This window comes from Dermacentor silvarum, chromosome 10, assembly GCF_013339745.2.
Source record: "Dermacentor silvarum isolate Dsil-2018 chromosome 10, BIME_Dsil_1.4, whole genome shotgun sequence".
Lineage (NCBI taxonomy): Eukaryota > Metazoa > Arthropoda > Arachnida > Ixodida > Ixodidae > Dermacentor > Dermacentor silvarum.
In genome coordinates this window covers 57,929,041-57,944,589 of record NC_051163.1, presented here as the reverse complement: position 1 = coordinate 57,944,589, position 15,549 = coordinate 57,929,041, and the positions used below count along the sequence as shown (strand labels likewise).

General features: G+C 45.4%; 2 protein-coding genes across 3 annotated transcripts in view; one reads left to right on the top strand and one right to left on the bottom strand.

The window, feature by feature from the left end:
- Positions 1-1,587: 1,587 nt before the first annotated feature.
- Positions 1,588-2,544, bottom strand: LOC119431990 (uncharacterized). Its single transcript, XM_037699432.2, has one exon. The coding sequence runs from the start codon at positions 2,202-2,204 to the stop codon at positions 1,773-1,775; it is 432 nt and encodes a 143-aa protein (XP_037555360.1). The 5' UTR covers positions 2,205-2,544; the 3' UTR covers positions 1,588-1,772.
- A 750-nt stretch (positions 2,545-3,294) lies between these two features.
- LOC119431987 (glutamine--tRNA ligase) overlaps positions 3,295-15,549 on the top strand; it is a 37,196-nt gene continuing 24,941 nt past the window's right edge. The window contains exons 1-6 of one of the 2 annotated variants that reach the window (XM_037699427.2): positions 3,295-3,441; positions 3,650-3,803; positions 7,308-7,493; positions 10,398-10,528; positions 12,272-12,341; positions 14,371-14,421. In XM_037699427.2, the coding sequence (XP_037555355.1) occupies positions 3,307-3,441; positions 3,650-3,803; positions 7,308-7,493; positions 10,398-10,528; positions 12,272-12,341; positions 14,371-14,421 (727 nt within the window). In that variant the 5' untranslated portion in view covers positions 3,295-3,306. The remainder of the gene's footprint in view (positions 3,442-3,649; positions 3,804-7,307; positions 7,494-10,397; positions 10,529-12,271; positions 12,342-14,370; positions 14,422-15,549) is intronic. The other variant, XM_037699428.2, reaches the window with a different exon arrangement.

Here is a 15,549-nt window from a genome sequence, read left to right as displayed (position 1 = left end):
GCAAGTTCAAGAGTTCCAATCTTTAGCCCTGGCAGCACTTTTGCATTCTGATGGGGACGAAATGCCAAAGCACTCGTGTACTTAAATTTAGGTGCATGTTAAGGATCCCCTGGTGGCCTAAATTAATTTGGAGCCCTCCCGCTGAGTCTACCATAGCCATAGCATTGTTTCAGAAGGCTAAACCCCAGACTTTAATGACAACCACTAGCTTGCTTTGGTGTGAAAAAGCTTGGCCTTGCAACACCCTTTACTGGCTTACGTGCAGTCACAAACTTTGCAACTGCACTTGCTTAGAAGGTAATGAGAACCATCCTGGCATAATGCACACATGAGGAACCTTTTGTAACGTAAAAGAGATGCTTAATTAAAGTTTGTGTAAAGTGAGCACATTTCATTTTATAAAAAAAAGAAATTGCATGTATTCAGCTTTGTCCAGGTTGCCTGAAGAGGTGGACATACTTGTGGGACCAATTGCTTTGTCCAGGTAGCTAATCGAGAACATATAACTTTTCAACTGTTCATCAGTTGTTTCTTCAACTGTTTTCAACTCTGTCTACTGGCCCCGACCTGGGTGGAGCCACCGGATTGATTGGCGGGGCCTCCGGCCTCGCTTTAATTCTTTTTCTCCTCAGGACCTCAATAAAGTTCGTACTCACTCACTCAACTGTTCATTTTAGCACACATGCTGAAATTGAAGCTGATCAAGCAATCTGCTTAGTGGAAGACTGGCACCAGTTGACACTCTAGTGAAAACATCACTCTAGCCCTTCGGCACGATCTTAACTGGAATTCCAATGGACATTTCAGCAAATTCTGGGGATTGATATCATGAAAGTGGTGTTAGTCTTGGGATTTCAGCTAATCAGTCATGACATCACTACTGCTCAGTTTCTATTTTGAAATTGCAGAATGTGCTCTTAGGGGAATAACTAATAATGGTTAATAAATACATTTAATTAGCTATCTGGACATTTCAATTTCCTCATGGAGGTAATTTCCACCTCTTCCAGCAATTTACCTGAAAAGCGAAAGCAGCACTGTCACTTTTTAAAAAAATCTCTAAGTAAATATAAAAGTGTGCCATTCGGTACATACTTTACTAAGTATTCTGGCAGCGTGTGGTCTCGGCAATATTTTCGTTTTTTTTGTTCACCGCTTGCATCGCTCCAACAAAATATTGCAGAATGTGAATCGCATTTCGGCCAGCTACCTAATGATCACAACTTGAACCACGAATTGAATGAGTACCAAACACTTTAAAGTTTGCTAAACTTCTCCCTAAACTATAGACCATCATTAATATCAGCAAACAAGCACCCTGTTGACCTTAGAAGAGGAAAAAAATCTACGTTTGTCAGGTTTAAAGACGTGACGCTTATGCGAAAAGCAAGTTGCTTACGGCTGACACTAGTTGAGCTGGTTCAAAACGGGTTTTTAAAAGCCACGACCAAAACAACTTTCACTATGCCAATGCCTAGGTAAGTATGTCAACGTCTTTTCTCGAGCACGCGTTCTAATAAGCGTTTCTCGCAAACTCCAGCTCTGTTCTGCCCCAAAGCTCCTCACCGCAAGCAAGAGGCAGACATGTTCTGTCAACACACTATTCACCAAACGAGTTGGCAGCATTTTTAATAACATCTGACGCCTACGAAGACACGCGCAGGCCAAAACGAGACTCGGACGAAAAGGGGTGGACCGAACAGTTAAAACACTGCAACGACCGACACGTTGACACGCACACAAACCACGCACGCTTTTCACTGTCACCCGTCTCAGACCGGCACAACCCTGACGGGCAAAATGCGGCAGTGAACGCCCTCGATCTCGACCTCTCGCTTCCCGATGAGGAAGTCCGCCTCGTCAACCGTCCACGTCTTGATGAGGTGCACGTAGGCCACCTTCGTTCGGGCCCAGCCGCCGAACTTCACTTCCGGGCAGAGATCGATAAATTTGCACAGCTTGGGCCATATCTCGGGGCAGTCCACGTCGAACTTGAAGATGACCGTCGTCGACCAGTCGTAGTCGGCGGGAAACGCCAGCGTCTGGTACAGCTCGTCGTCGGTCAGGTAGTGCGTGATGACCGAGTCCGACGGCGTCGAGATGTCGCCGTTGAGCCGATATACCCTGTCGATCCACGGGTCCGTCTCGTCTAACCACGGATCGAAGTCGTCCTCGAGACAGTCTCCCTGGTACAGGGCTCCCATACTTGTTATAAGTAGAGTGGGGGCAATTGAAGGAGTGTTCTGGGACCGCAGCTGATTGTCTCGCGGTTTGCTTTGGCCCGACAAAACGAAGCCAACTAATGCTCTGGTTGTTTAACAACACCAGCGCAACGCCGCCATATTTTTTTTAACAGCAGCACAAACAGCAACAGCTGCAAGCTCGATCGAGGCCGTGCTTGCGTAATGACGTTTATCGACCACTGTCGCGCTACAAGTTTGAGGCGCTACGTGAGAAAGACAGGCTCGCTTAAACCGTGCATTAAGAATTACAGTCGTTGCGACTACAGCAGCTTGACATTAAAGTCTAAAAAGTTATGGAAACCTCCACCATCTACAACTTTTTTTTTTTTTTTTTTTTTTTTTTTTTTGGTTGCTCTAGTTTTCGGTTCCGTAAAGATCCCTATTTTAAATATAGGTCTGCATCCCTGTTTTCCACAGACCCCTCTCTGTTTCCTTAACCTTTTTCGGTTCCGGCCTGTCAAGCGACCGCCGCGGGCAGCGTTAAAGTTAAGCAGAGGTTATTTTAGTGTAAAACTGTTACTCTACAAAGCTGGTCTGGGCCGCTACGCTACCTCTGTAGTTGATCGCCAAAAAGTCATACTCCAACAGCTTGAGAAAAGAAACTAATCGATGCTAATGCGATTACCTAAAAAACAATAATTTGGACAAGTAACGCATCATGTCCTAAATGGGCAAAATTAACATTCACCTGTCGTCACCTTGTGGATGAAAGGCAAAACAAACGCCAAATAAGGAAGTTCGCGTGTACCTCGTTTTATTTCTTTCCCGGCAGATGGGGACTCTAATCTACTAAAATGTGTCGAGTTTTGGCGCTCTTGCTTCTAATATTTCACCCCGATTACGCGCTTAGCGTCATTTGAATTGTGCAGTTCAATCTGGGCCGGCCTTCAATCTGTTATTAATCCAAGGTTCGGCTCGTCAAAGCGGCCCTTGTCAAATAGCTCATGACGTCATTCCCTCTCATATATCGCTACCGCCTCTGGCTGCAGCACGTGGGCTGCAGTACGTCTAGAAGTAAATATAAAAACGTTTTCCGGCACTTCCGGTTCTTGTTCTGGCCAACATGGCAGCTTCTGCGAACGCGGCGATGAGCGAACGCGAGCTCAAGTTTGTTCAGATCGGTCTCAGCGAGCAGAAGGCGAAGGAGACGGCGAAAAATGCGACGCTTTCGCAGGGCCTCTTTGACGCAATCGTCGCGGTAAGTCCGAGAACAGAAAATACTCTGCCGCGTTGCCATCTTTCGAGCGATGCCGGCTCGCCGGCACCGTTCTCGCACGGCGTGCGATTTTGCATCATCCCCGAAACCTGACACTTGTCAGTCTTTGATAGTGCCGCGCGCTTAGCTTTCGTCTCCCGTAACTGGACCGTTTGCAACGATGTGACGCGTTCCTTTCGTTTCTTTACAGGCCGAGGGAACAGCGAACCAGCCGATCACGAAAGCTTTGGGCAACCTTCTCTACCACGTCGTGACGAAGATGAAGGGACAAATAAAACAGTACGAGCCGCTCCTCGTCGAGTATGTTGCCAAGGGAAAGCTCGACTCCGAGGCCAAGCTGACAGGTATGCGCATGCCGCGTCGTGACCGAGCGACATGTGTTAGCCGCTTGTTTTTTATGTCTGTCGATCGTGCGTGGCCGGCAGAGATATCCATCATCTTGCTTACGTTCGCTTGTCGCAGCTCGCAGGGCACTTTTTTTTCTTCTCTCTCTCTTTTTCTCGTGTCTTTCTTGGCTTCAGCTTACCAACGTATCAGGCATGCCGACTGCCAAAGGCGCGTCTACACGACATAAACTGCTTAACTGGACGAAACTAAAAGACTAGGGGGAAAAAAAGGGGGGGGGGGGGGGGGGGATTTACTGGAATGATTCCTCACGTCTCCTAATAGTGTGTCCCTACTCAATCTAATCAATAAATAAATGCTGATAGCTGTCGTATGTGGATGAAGAAGGAAGTCGCGCGGGAACAATAAAGAAAAAGTGAAGATGACGTATATGCATCGATTGCATCGTTCTTCTAAATACATCATATTGGCGACGAGGATTCAACCCATGCAAGGGCAAGTTTCCTGGTGATTTCCCCTGCTAGATCACCAGAACGAGTGTTCCAGGATTACACCCGCCACCGCCTTTCCTGCCTTCATCTGGTCATCCGGCTGTCCCATGGGCCTTGAAGACGTATGTGGTGGCTTCCGGAGCTTCCAGCTGAACACCGCAGAGCGATTCTGCTCACTTGTCTTGGTGTGGAGGGGCAACGGATTTTCCCTACACTGAAGTCAGCAGACTTGCCGTCAGGCTCTTCATAGTGCAGGTGACACCGTGTCGACGAAGGACGCGTATGACTCTGCAATCTCCTTGCTTTCTGACCACTTCAAGCGTTCAGTCATCGTGGCTTGACAGCAGTTTGGTCGCAGTGCTCAACATGCAGGCGGGACAGTGGAAGAATACATCGCTGCTTTACAAAGCCTCATTGCCGACTGTAGTTTTGGAAGCCTTGCCGATGAGATGCGACGTGATCGGCTTGTCTCGAAAACGACAAATCATCATTTACGTGAGCGGTTACTTTTTGAAGGCTCCTCACTGACACTCGCATGATCGCAAATCGAGCTAAGGAATTTTGCGATGATGCCTCAGTTCATCATGTTAAAAAAGCACAAAGTTTTCCTCAATCATCTGACCAGACAGATGAACATGTACGTTGTGACAAGTGCAAATCCAAAGCATGCGGGCATCTAATACAAGGTGTCATGAACCTTCGAGCATGCTATCGTTGTGGAGCGGCTGACCATCTTGCAAATAGCCCTGCATGCAAGGCGTGCAGTTGCAGATGTCGGCGCTGCGGGAAGATTACACGTCTAGAATTTATGTGTAAGTCGTCTGGTCGTTCAGTGAAAGTTAGACAAGTCGACAACAACAGATATAGTTTCCCAATAGTGTGTCCCTAGTCGACCTAATCAATATATAAATGCCGATAGCGTGTTGCTTCAGCAATCACTACCACTTGAGTGAACGTTCCATCATGTTGCTTACATTCGCTTGTCATAGCTTGCTGGGCAGTATTTGTTCTTCGTTTTGCTGTGTCCTTCTTGGGTTTAGCTTACCAATTTGTCTTTGTTGAGGCTGCTTGATGCTGAAATGTGTTTGAAAATTCCAGGTCGTGTTTAACCAGAACAACCCGTCTTTGCACCTTTGGCATGTTAGTATTATGCAGAACCGCTAAATCATTCATGGAGTACTTGTAAGGCAGCGATGGCGTGGTAGTTTCTCGATGAAGCATGATGTAAAATGCACCGTAACTCCAGATATGGCCACAAGATTAGAGAAACAGTATGCTCACATACTTGTAAGACCAAGCAGTGAAATTCTATATTGATAACCATTGTGAAATTTAGTGCCCGGAAATATTTAAAGATTACGCTCGGAGAAAGGATCAACAGAGAGAGAGAGGGGTAACACAGGTTCACTACTACATCTTGCAATTGTTTTCCGATGTGGAAAGGTGGTGTACTTGTATATGTCTTACACCAGGACATGTGCGTCATCATGGTCACACAGGTACGCTTTATGTTCACGTGTGAAATTCAGGTCGTATAGGCACCTGCCGCGGTGCGTTAGTGGCTTTGGCATTCTGCTGCTGAGTGTAAGGCCACGGGTTCGATTCTCAGCCACAGTGGCTGCATTCTAATAGCGCCAGAATGCAAGGAAAATTCTTGTGCACTTAGTCAGACGTGCATTAATGAAACCTAGGTAGTCAAAATAATGTGGAGCTCCCCCATCCCACCACAGCATTTCTCATAGCCAATGTGTTGCTTTGGGCCATTGAATCACATAATTTGATTTTGTTTGGGATAGAGGTTGATGACGTGCCCAGACAAAAAGAAACACTTACGTACCTCATTACGAGCAGTAGATGTAGTGCATTGAGGACGAGGGCAACGGAAGAAGTGAAAGGACACACTCCTCACATTTTTCTCACCTACAACACATTACGTCTACTGCTCGTAGTAGATCCCCAACAAGCCCAAATTGTCACCTTATTTAAGTTACCTACTCCAATACTAGAACTAAGCATGGGAACAACATACACAGAGACGGAGCTAAAGACCACAGCATTCTATCTCCAACAATCTTATTTGGATTAGGGCATTTCAAAAGTGCCCATTGGAATACTATACACTGTATGTCGTCTAGCCTGTTATCACACATGCCCTGGGGATCATACAGTGGGGAACAACACATGAATGAAAGCTATCATTTGCATGTGTTTTGAAGCTCTGCATCTTTTTATGTATGTTGTAGGAGGGCAGTATTAACAAGTCCAAGCATCCACACTCATGTACTCGCCTGCACGTGCAAGAACCAACGTGGTCAAAATTATTTCCTAGTAGCCTTCTGTGGCATCCCTCATTACCCACAGGGCAGAACTGGCACCTTGGACCCTATCAATGAATATTTAGAGCGCAGCTCTTAGGTGCCTGTTTCTGCAGTGAGCATCGGCATCCCTTGTAACCGAGCGAACAAGCACAGTGAAGAATAAAAGAGCGAACGCGCATCAGGGGATGCAAGACTGCGATAGCGAAGAGAGTGCGAGGAGGAAAGCGGAGGAGGGTGCAGTGAAAGCATGAGGTGGAAAGCGGAGGAGGAGGGTATGGCGAAAGCATGAAAATAAAAACGTAGTGTCGTGCTAGACAGGCTCTGCGACGACGACCATTATGAAATGGCGCCAGATCCCAGCATGAGCGGAGGTCTGTCTGCAGCAGCTGCTGTGAATCGTGCCTATGCGTCACCTACGCGCTGCCTCTCGTGATCTCCCGATTAGCGAGGCAGTCGCATTACATTTCACTTCGTTCGCAGATTGTCCGCGCCAGCCAATATATTGTCAAATGAAAACACGTATAGAGCTGCCCTCAAATTTCGCATTAGGTATCGTAATCGTCTGTGAATTTTTAATTTTTCTTTCTGTGTCGACTGGTGCTGCCGTCCTTTCTGTGTCGCAAGATGAGGCATAGCTGCAGCCAATTCTCCAGCTGACTAGTGCTGTTCTCTCTTTCTCTCCCATCTCGCGCAGCTGCCATGGATTACCTGCTCACCCACCCAGAACCCCCGCTGGACACAAAGGCGTTCGAGACGTACAGCGGCGTCGGTGTCGTCGTCTCGCCCGACCAGATTGAAAAGGCCGTCGAGGACGTCATCAACAAACACCGGGAGAAGCTTGTGGAGGACCGATACCAGTTCAACGTTGGCACTCTGCTCGGTGAGAAAAGAACCCGCTGGGGGGACTCGGCGGCTATGGCGTCAGTGCTGCTAGTAGTGTTTCTCTAGATGCTGGAGCAAGATTCCAGTGGTAGTTTGTTCAGCAATCCAATTACTAATTATTAACTACTACACTAGTTAAATTGTAATCAATGTTTTGTCTTTTTTTATGAACATAATCTTCATTGTTGAGAGTAAAGGTGAGCAAGTTTTAATTTTCCTTAATGTGAAATGGTGTTTGGGCTTTGTGGAGTTGATTTAAAAGCAAACTACAGAGAAATTTCACTTTTGCTATATTGGTTGTAAATTAGTAGCATATGAAATCGAAGCAATCTTGGCAGAGATGCAGAACTGGTAACGGGCTCATTTTATTACGATAGCAGTTATATGGATGCTCTAGGCGCATTAGCGCTCTGTTGCCATTGTCATGCTGCCCGGCTGACGGCGCATGCGCGGCTTGCGTTTGGAGGGTTACAAGGCTTTTTAGTGACACACAGAGTGCGTGCGACTGCGAAAACAGTCAAGTGCAGTGAAGATGCCGTCAATATCACACTAAATTGCCTCGGCGGCGGAGCAAGAGCGGCGTTCTGCCTTCCTTTGCAGGCACAAGCGTAACGCACTCGCATACTCTGTAAGCAAGATATCTTTCGTGCTGAGCGGCTGATAGTATGCTCTGGTCTGAGCATTAAACCTCAAACTGACATCTAATATTTCACTGACTAATGCTGATGGTTACCCGTCGGTCTCATCTTGTGCACCGTCAAACTGCGACCCCGTAACGCGACTGGCAACGGTCCTCCTCACGGCAGCATTGTAAGACGCCTGGTAGAAGTCGGGGTGCTGTTTCTTCTGCCCTGTCCGAGTTGCCTTGCGTGCTGCGTCGTAATGACATGTCGCATCCGCGTATGGTTAGAAAACCATCCAAGAAGTTCAAGCGCAATGCTAAACCTTGCTGTCACTCTCAACGTGTCGCCTTTTGGGTGAAACTGCCAAATTGCGTTTTTCAAATTGCCAAATTGCGTTTTAAAGGGCACCTTAGCAGACGACGTAGGCACGTGGGGGTTAGCGGATGTGACCTAGGTCCCAGAACATGGCCTCCGAAATGTTAGGTGCGCGCCGCGGTCACTGCCCAATCTCGGAGGTCGTGCCCAGGTGCTGCACTGTTCTCCAATGTCCCGTGTTCAACATCACTTCTAGCAAGCGCTTACGGCAGTGTTCTTCAGTTTCGATTTAAAAAAAAAAGGTCTATTCTTGCTAGCTTTTCGTGACGTATCCGCTTGTATTTCAAACGTAAAAGTTTGTAAGGAGGCTTTTACGGTGGTCATTTTATGTCGTCTAAAGTTTCATTGCAGTTTGCATTTAAGAATCATTTCCTACAATAAGTATGGGGGTGCAAATATTTGAACTTCTAATACGAATCGAATAGTCCTTGGTATTCTATTCTAGAATCAACTATTCGAAGTTGTTGATTATTCGTTTCTCTACCATATGGTATAAGGGATAACAACACTTTTAGAGTCTCGAGGGATACAGAACGAGGCATGTGAGGGCTGTTCCAAATGATTCTGCTTCACGAGAGCAGTGGTTGTTGCACATGGGTACAATTTTCTGGGCAAATGCACAAGCACATTGCTCAGTAATTTCTATTCATTAAATGAGAATGACTTGCTTTTAAGAAGCCTATATACTAAGTTGTTCTGATTTATCATTTGGCCAGTGTCACCATGGATGTTTGCATCTCTTTAAGCATACCTGCCAACTCTTCCGAATTTTCCGTAAAATGTACGAATTTGGACCCGTCTGGCAATTTTACGAATGTCGACTCAATTTTTACGGAAAAGTGGTTATATTCGCGTAATTATTTTTTTAAATTCCTAATAAAGTCGCACTGTTGCTGGTGGGCAGGGGCACCACTTACATAGGGGCACATAGAGAGGGGAGTGTGCGCTGTAACCTTTATTGTCTGCAGAGTAAGGACATTTTTCACTCTGTGACGTTCCCTTCGTCATCGGGTCGTTGGACGACATGACAACGGCCGCACGTCACTGGTTGTCGTTACTCTTAACATAGAGACCCACCTGTACGTAAGTGGCGCACCCAAAGACAACGGCGATTTCGAGTCGATGCAGCAGGCACAGTTTCTCTATTGAAGGCTGTGGCTTGTCTCGCCTGTCACCTTCGCTAGGCTTTTTTCGCGAGTATGACCTGTTTTACGGGCCTCGCTTTTTTTTTTTTGTGCGACGTGCTGCATGCATTGGGCGCAGTGCGACTCCGGCACTCCGGTGTTTCGCAGCCGTAGCGGTTGCGAAGTGTGATGGCGTGCTCAAAGCCTCGTTAGTACTATACTGTATCAGTACTTCCAAGTGTATTTGAAGTCGTACCCCTCGGCAGAATTCCCGTGCCCCCCCCCCGGTCCCGAGTTTACGAATTTGAAAGTCTTCAGGTTGGCAGATATGCTTTAAGACAGTGTGCGGGGCTGTAGTAGCACTCTTCCCTCCTTCAGGGAAGACAACACTTTGCATGCACTTGGTAACGTGTTGTACCCTAGTTTTATTACTGTCATTGAGATGGTGCTCCAAATAACTGAAAGCAGTTGTTTATCATTTACAAGCTCCGGAGTTGTCTGGACGTATAATTGTGATCAGTAGTACTAATATGCATGTGCCAATGTGTATAAGCCTGATGTTTTTTTTTTTATTTTATTTAATTTTTAATTTTTTACAAACGGACTCCATGCAAATTTTATATTTCATGTTGCCTTAGATATGAAAAAATAATGAATCCAATATTCGCTGGTCATTTTTCTCGAGTAGTATTCAATGCGATTTTGAGATTTCACTATTCGAACACCGCTACTGATAAAGTTTCGCCAACTTTTCTAAAATGCAGTTTTTCTTTGTTGCAGCGGAAGCTCGCTCAAAGCTGCCCTTTGCCGAGGGCAAGTTCATCAAGAATGAGGTGGACTTGCAGGTGCTGCACCTGCTTGGCCCTAAGTCAGACGCTGACCTCCAGAAAGCGTCTCGTCCTAAGACCAAGGTCGGTAGACGTGGCGCAGACGCTGGGAAAAAATGTTTGGTTACTGTTAATCCTGGCACAACTGCCAATCATTATGGATGCTGGTATGTTTATGGTGGCCTCATGGATGGTCTTTTGTTAGGGATAGAGAGAACTGCTATCGTTGTTGCTACATTCATTTAGAAATGAGCAGAGCAGTGAGAATTACGAGCTGCAATTTCTTTCTGCTTCAGTTATTAAAGGGCAAAGAGTGGAACACTTGAGATGCGTCACACGTGTCCCACCGCTGTTCAATGCAGATTGAGTGCAGTTAGACTTGTCCCGCATAGTAGGTCAGCAGAATAAACAAAACTCACTCAGACTAACTTGCAGAATGTGTCTTTAGCTTAAGGCTTACTTGTACTTTCACTAGATCTTGCCTGGCTCACTCGAATTTCTACTAACCAAAACTTGGGCCTCCCTGAACTCACTCGATCTCAAGCTCACTAGAATCAAACTCATGCAGGCCCACTCAGACTCACGGACTTTTACTCATACTCTTTCTCACTCAGATCTATGAAATCCCTGTCTCACTCAGACATACAGAATCATGAGATCAACCTCACTGGTGGATACACAAAGTCAGGTTCACTTGTGATCAGACCATGTGGAGTCAACCTCGCATGAAGTCTGATGGAGTTAAATGCAATTGGAATCACGTGTGATCCATATTTAGTTGAACTCACTAAGACTCTTACCCGCTGCGGTGGCTCAGTCTCAGGCTTGTGGTTGTCTTTGAGTCTGTGTCAGTCGGCTCATGTGTGAATTCAGTGACGAATGCCCAGCCATGTGCTGTTAAAGTTAAGGTAAACTTTTTATTGGCTAAGCAGTCTGTGTTCGACCTGAATAAACGTTTACTGCAGTAAAGTTTATTCATACTTCGTCTTCTCTTTATTTCGAATAAATTCTTTGTACCCACAGCAGTGGCTTAGTGGCTATGGCATTGTACTGCTGTGTTCTGAGTTTGATTCCCGGCTGCAGCTGTCGCATTCCATTAGAGGCAGAATAATAGTGCAGTTTCGCGATGTTAAACACAACTTAATTTTTTTAGAATTTTTTTAGAAAATAAATTATTTAGCACTAATGACATTAATGCCAATGATTGCAATTTCACAACTATTACCTGCACATTCTCATCCACAGCGGGGTTTAAAGGAACTTCTTCACAAATAGCTTCTGTTCTCTGACGCGAGACTTGCTCTGATGTCTCTCTCCTCTATTAGCTAACGAAAGGGCTGAAGCTGAATGAAAGGCTGTTGGGCCTCTGTGACATTTAACGACAATGTATAGATAACAGCTGAAGTAGCAGGTGTGCAGTCTTATGTGCAGTTGGCAACGAATGAAACTTGATTCGAGCGCTCAGTATATATAGTAGTTTCTGCTGCGGTACTGTGTATGTGGGTTTGGAAGTGGCTGAGACAGACAAGTTTGAAGTGTATCTTTATACCATTCGGCCTGGATTGAGCACAATTGAAAAATTTGTCAGCATGCCTCAAGACAGTGCAGAGTGTGTCAAAGGCCATGTTTTTATTTTACACCATGCTTCGTTCATTCACAACTCAACCTCGCATATGCATTTAATATTTTTACATTTATGCTGCATTATTGTTTCCAGTGCAGTCACCTTGACGGGAACCTCTTCCTGTATGTTCAGTTTTGATAAGAATTGCTGCCGTTGAGTAAAATACTTGAAGCTAAAAGAATCTAATGCATCTCATTTTTCAGGGAGGCAAGGAGCGCCCGAAAGCCTGCACTCCTCGGGATACACAGTCGGTTGACATTCAGCTGAATAGTGGTGAGAGACCAGCTGTCTCAGGAATAATTTTCTTTCCTTTCTTTTTCATTCCGAATGTCTGTGTTGCATATTTGTGTGGAAATTGATGTACTGGCTGTTTTGAATCGCTGGAGTAAAATTGTTTCATAATAGACAATGTGATGAGAAAGTAACCCATGTTTCATTGCACTCATTGGTGGGCTGGTCAAATAGTCTTTGGCCCACTGTAGTTAGTGCAGAACAACACGGGAAGATAATTTTATTTATTTGTTTATAAATATTGCAATTCCCAATAGGGATTTTAGCTGGGAGGCTACTAAAGTTACACAGATTGGCAAGGTTAGAAAAAATTTTATGAAAACTTAACAAAAATGCATGAAGTTGGCAGTTTGATTTGACTGGCAGAGATGGACATTGGCAGCTTAGTACGCTGAATCATGCTAACGTGCTATCCAAATCTGTATCCCCTTCCGTCGGTCAAGTGCCTTGAAATTTCTACATCACTGTTTTCAAGCATGCCTTCTAATAATCACTCTGCTTCTAACAAAGGACAGGTTTACAGGGTCTATGTATTGTATGGGTTTTCTTTTCCTGTCAGTGCTCTTGTTTTCCTATTGTCCACTGCACTGGGTGGCTGATGCCTATAGATTTTCTGATAATTGTCTCACCGTAGAAGGGGCGCTGCGGTGCTATTGCATGCGTGGGAATGGTGGGAAGTGAGAACTCTGTACTGGCATCTTTGTCAAAGAACCGGGACATGTAGATGCATCTGGCGAGCAGTGTTCCCTCTGTCGCAATGGTTTAATCTCTACTAAAGCTGCATCTATAATGTTGTTTGGTTTGCATAACTATAGTACAGTAATGCTTTTAAAACATAATCAGCTTGTGCTTGGTTGTATGTTATATCAAGCATAAACAGCGTCAGCAGACTGCTAAAGTTGGAGGAAAGACGGTAAGGTGTCACTGGGTGTTAGTTTAAATAGTATGTTCCTGTTTTCTCCATTTACTTGTTGTATATGCCACTAAACATGAATCCAAAAGGTACTATGCGAACTAAAACTTTTTTATGAAGATTGAAGTCCAAGAAAGCTTTAGATGTGTAGTTATGACCATAAATGAGGCCAAGCCACATTCGAGAAGAAGTGAACCACCCATATCCCGGCATTACAGTGATGCCACAGCACTTGTTGTAAAAACAGTTCCCGTAACTTGCAGTGGTGCCAGATTTTCTCTGGGTAATACAGTCCGGTCTTGTTATAACGGGGTCACACTTGACACACAAATACCGTCATTATACCGTATAGACTCGTGTAAGGGCCACACTTTTTTTTTCTCACAATTTTCACGAGGTGCGGCTCTAACATGGGACCGAAACTTTTGGTGAAAATTGTGCTGGTGCAGCTGTCAGCTTGTGCACACCCCGGATCCTCGAATGTACCATTGCATCAGAGGTAAAAGCGCAGCTCTCGCCATCTAGTAAGCGGCACGCAAAAATGTGCAGTGCGTGAAAATTAGCCGATGCACGTGCACGCGGCATTAGGGAACCAAACACAATTGCTTCTCCTTTGGATTTTTTTTTTTTTCTTCAAATTTTGGGCTGTCAAGTTGGAGGTGTGGCCCTTACACGAGTTTACACGGTATCCGATATTCAGTACATGCGGATATCGGCATGAAATATATTACATTTTCTTCATTATATCCATTAAATCGTTCTGTTGAAGTTCAACTGTATTGTGAGAGGCTCCCTAGCCAATGGTGGCATTGATGGCACCACAGCTAATGTGTGCGCCAGTGAATAGCAAAAAAAGATGCGTCAAGAAAAGAATTGTGACAAATCCTTGACCCCTGCCTTCCTCCTTTGTAAAAGCGCGCTCTTGGCATTGCTCTCACTGATTGCTGTTTGCACATGCTCTTGCTTTGCCCGCACGTACTGCTTTCTGCATCGCACTTCCATTTTCTCTTCCCTTTTTCCTTCAAACCACTGCGATACTGTCGTGCACGTCTGCACACGCTTTGCTGCATGCAATCTGACTCTGGTTCGGACGGACAGCAAGGTCAAGTATCAGCCATTCCCGAAAGACAGTGCATTCAACTATCTTGGGTGAGAGAGGGCTCTCAAATTCCTTCTTTCTTTCTTCTTGTGAGGAACGCTATACCTCATCTCACCAAATTCGTGCAGTACAGCAAACGCTACAGGTCATGTAAGCCAGCCAGAACAGATAATCAGAAGAAAGGCTCCTCCATTGTCTGCCTTTGAACAACCTTCGCTCGGTGCAGAGTGCATGGAAATGGAAGCTTTGCAGTAGGTTTAGGGCTCACTCGCACCGGCGACTCGCAGAGGTCGTGCGACCGAGTTCGTCGCAAAGGGCCACAAATGGTTACTTTGGTCAAAAAGTGACTGTTTTGGGTCAGTCGCTTGGCTGCTGGATTTTTCACTTGCGAACAAACTGAACCAATCAGTGGTGCAGAAGCAGGACGTCTGCATATGCTGACACTTATTTTACGTGGTGATGGCAGTGTGAGCAGACGCGAGTGGCATCAATTGCGAGACATTTCAGTGTGGTGACAGGCAAGTCGCGCTTGCCAGTGTGAGCAACCATTGCCGTGAGTCGCTGCTTGAATCGCCAGTGGCAGTCGTTGCCAATAGCTAGGCTCGTTACGTGACCCCTAGCCTTTGTAATGAGCTCAGCCTAGCCTTTTCTGCACTGCTTGGAGTTGGTGAGATGGTGTACAAAGAGAAATATTTAGATTGGCAGATTGTACTTCTACTACTCCAAATTCATCGTTCTTGCTTCATTCATGCAACAAAAGGTTGCACCAGAGGTTGCATTGCCCCCCCAGAATTTCCACAACAGCTTGGTTTGACGTCACACATAGGGCAATGTATGGCCAAGTCTACTTACCACTTTATTAACAAAAACAATTTCATTGCATCAGGAAAAAAAAGTTTTTCAGCCTTGTAGCTTTTTCTGGACTTTTTATTGTGGAAACAAAAAATACAGGTACATATATAGACATCAGAAGAAATGCCACAGGAAGTATTGATACATTTATCTACCAGTCTCAACCAATCTAATGTTTCTCTTTAGTGTCCTTTAACAGTGTCTGTCTGTCCGCTTAACATTTCATGAGCCAGATGCACTACTATTACGGTCTCCACATTCACTGTACTTCTGAAGCAGATAACGTTCTCTCTTGCGATGCCAATCGCTCGCATCTTTTTGATCAT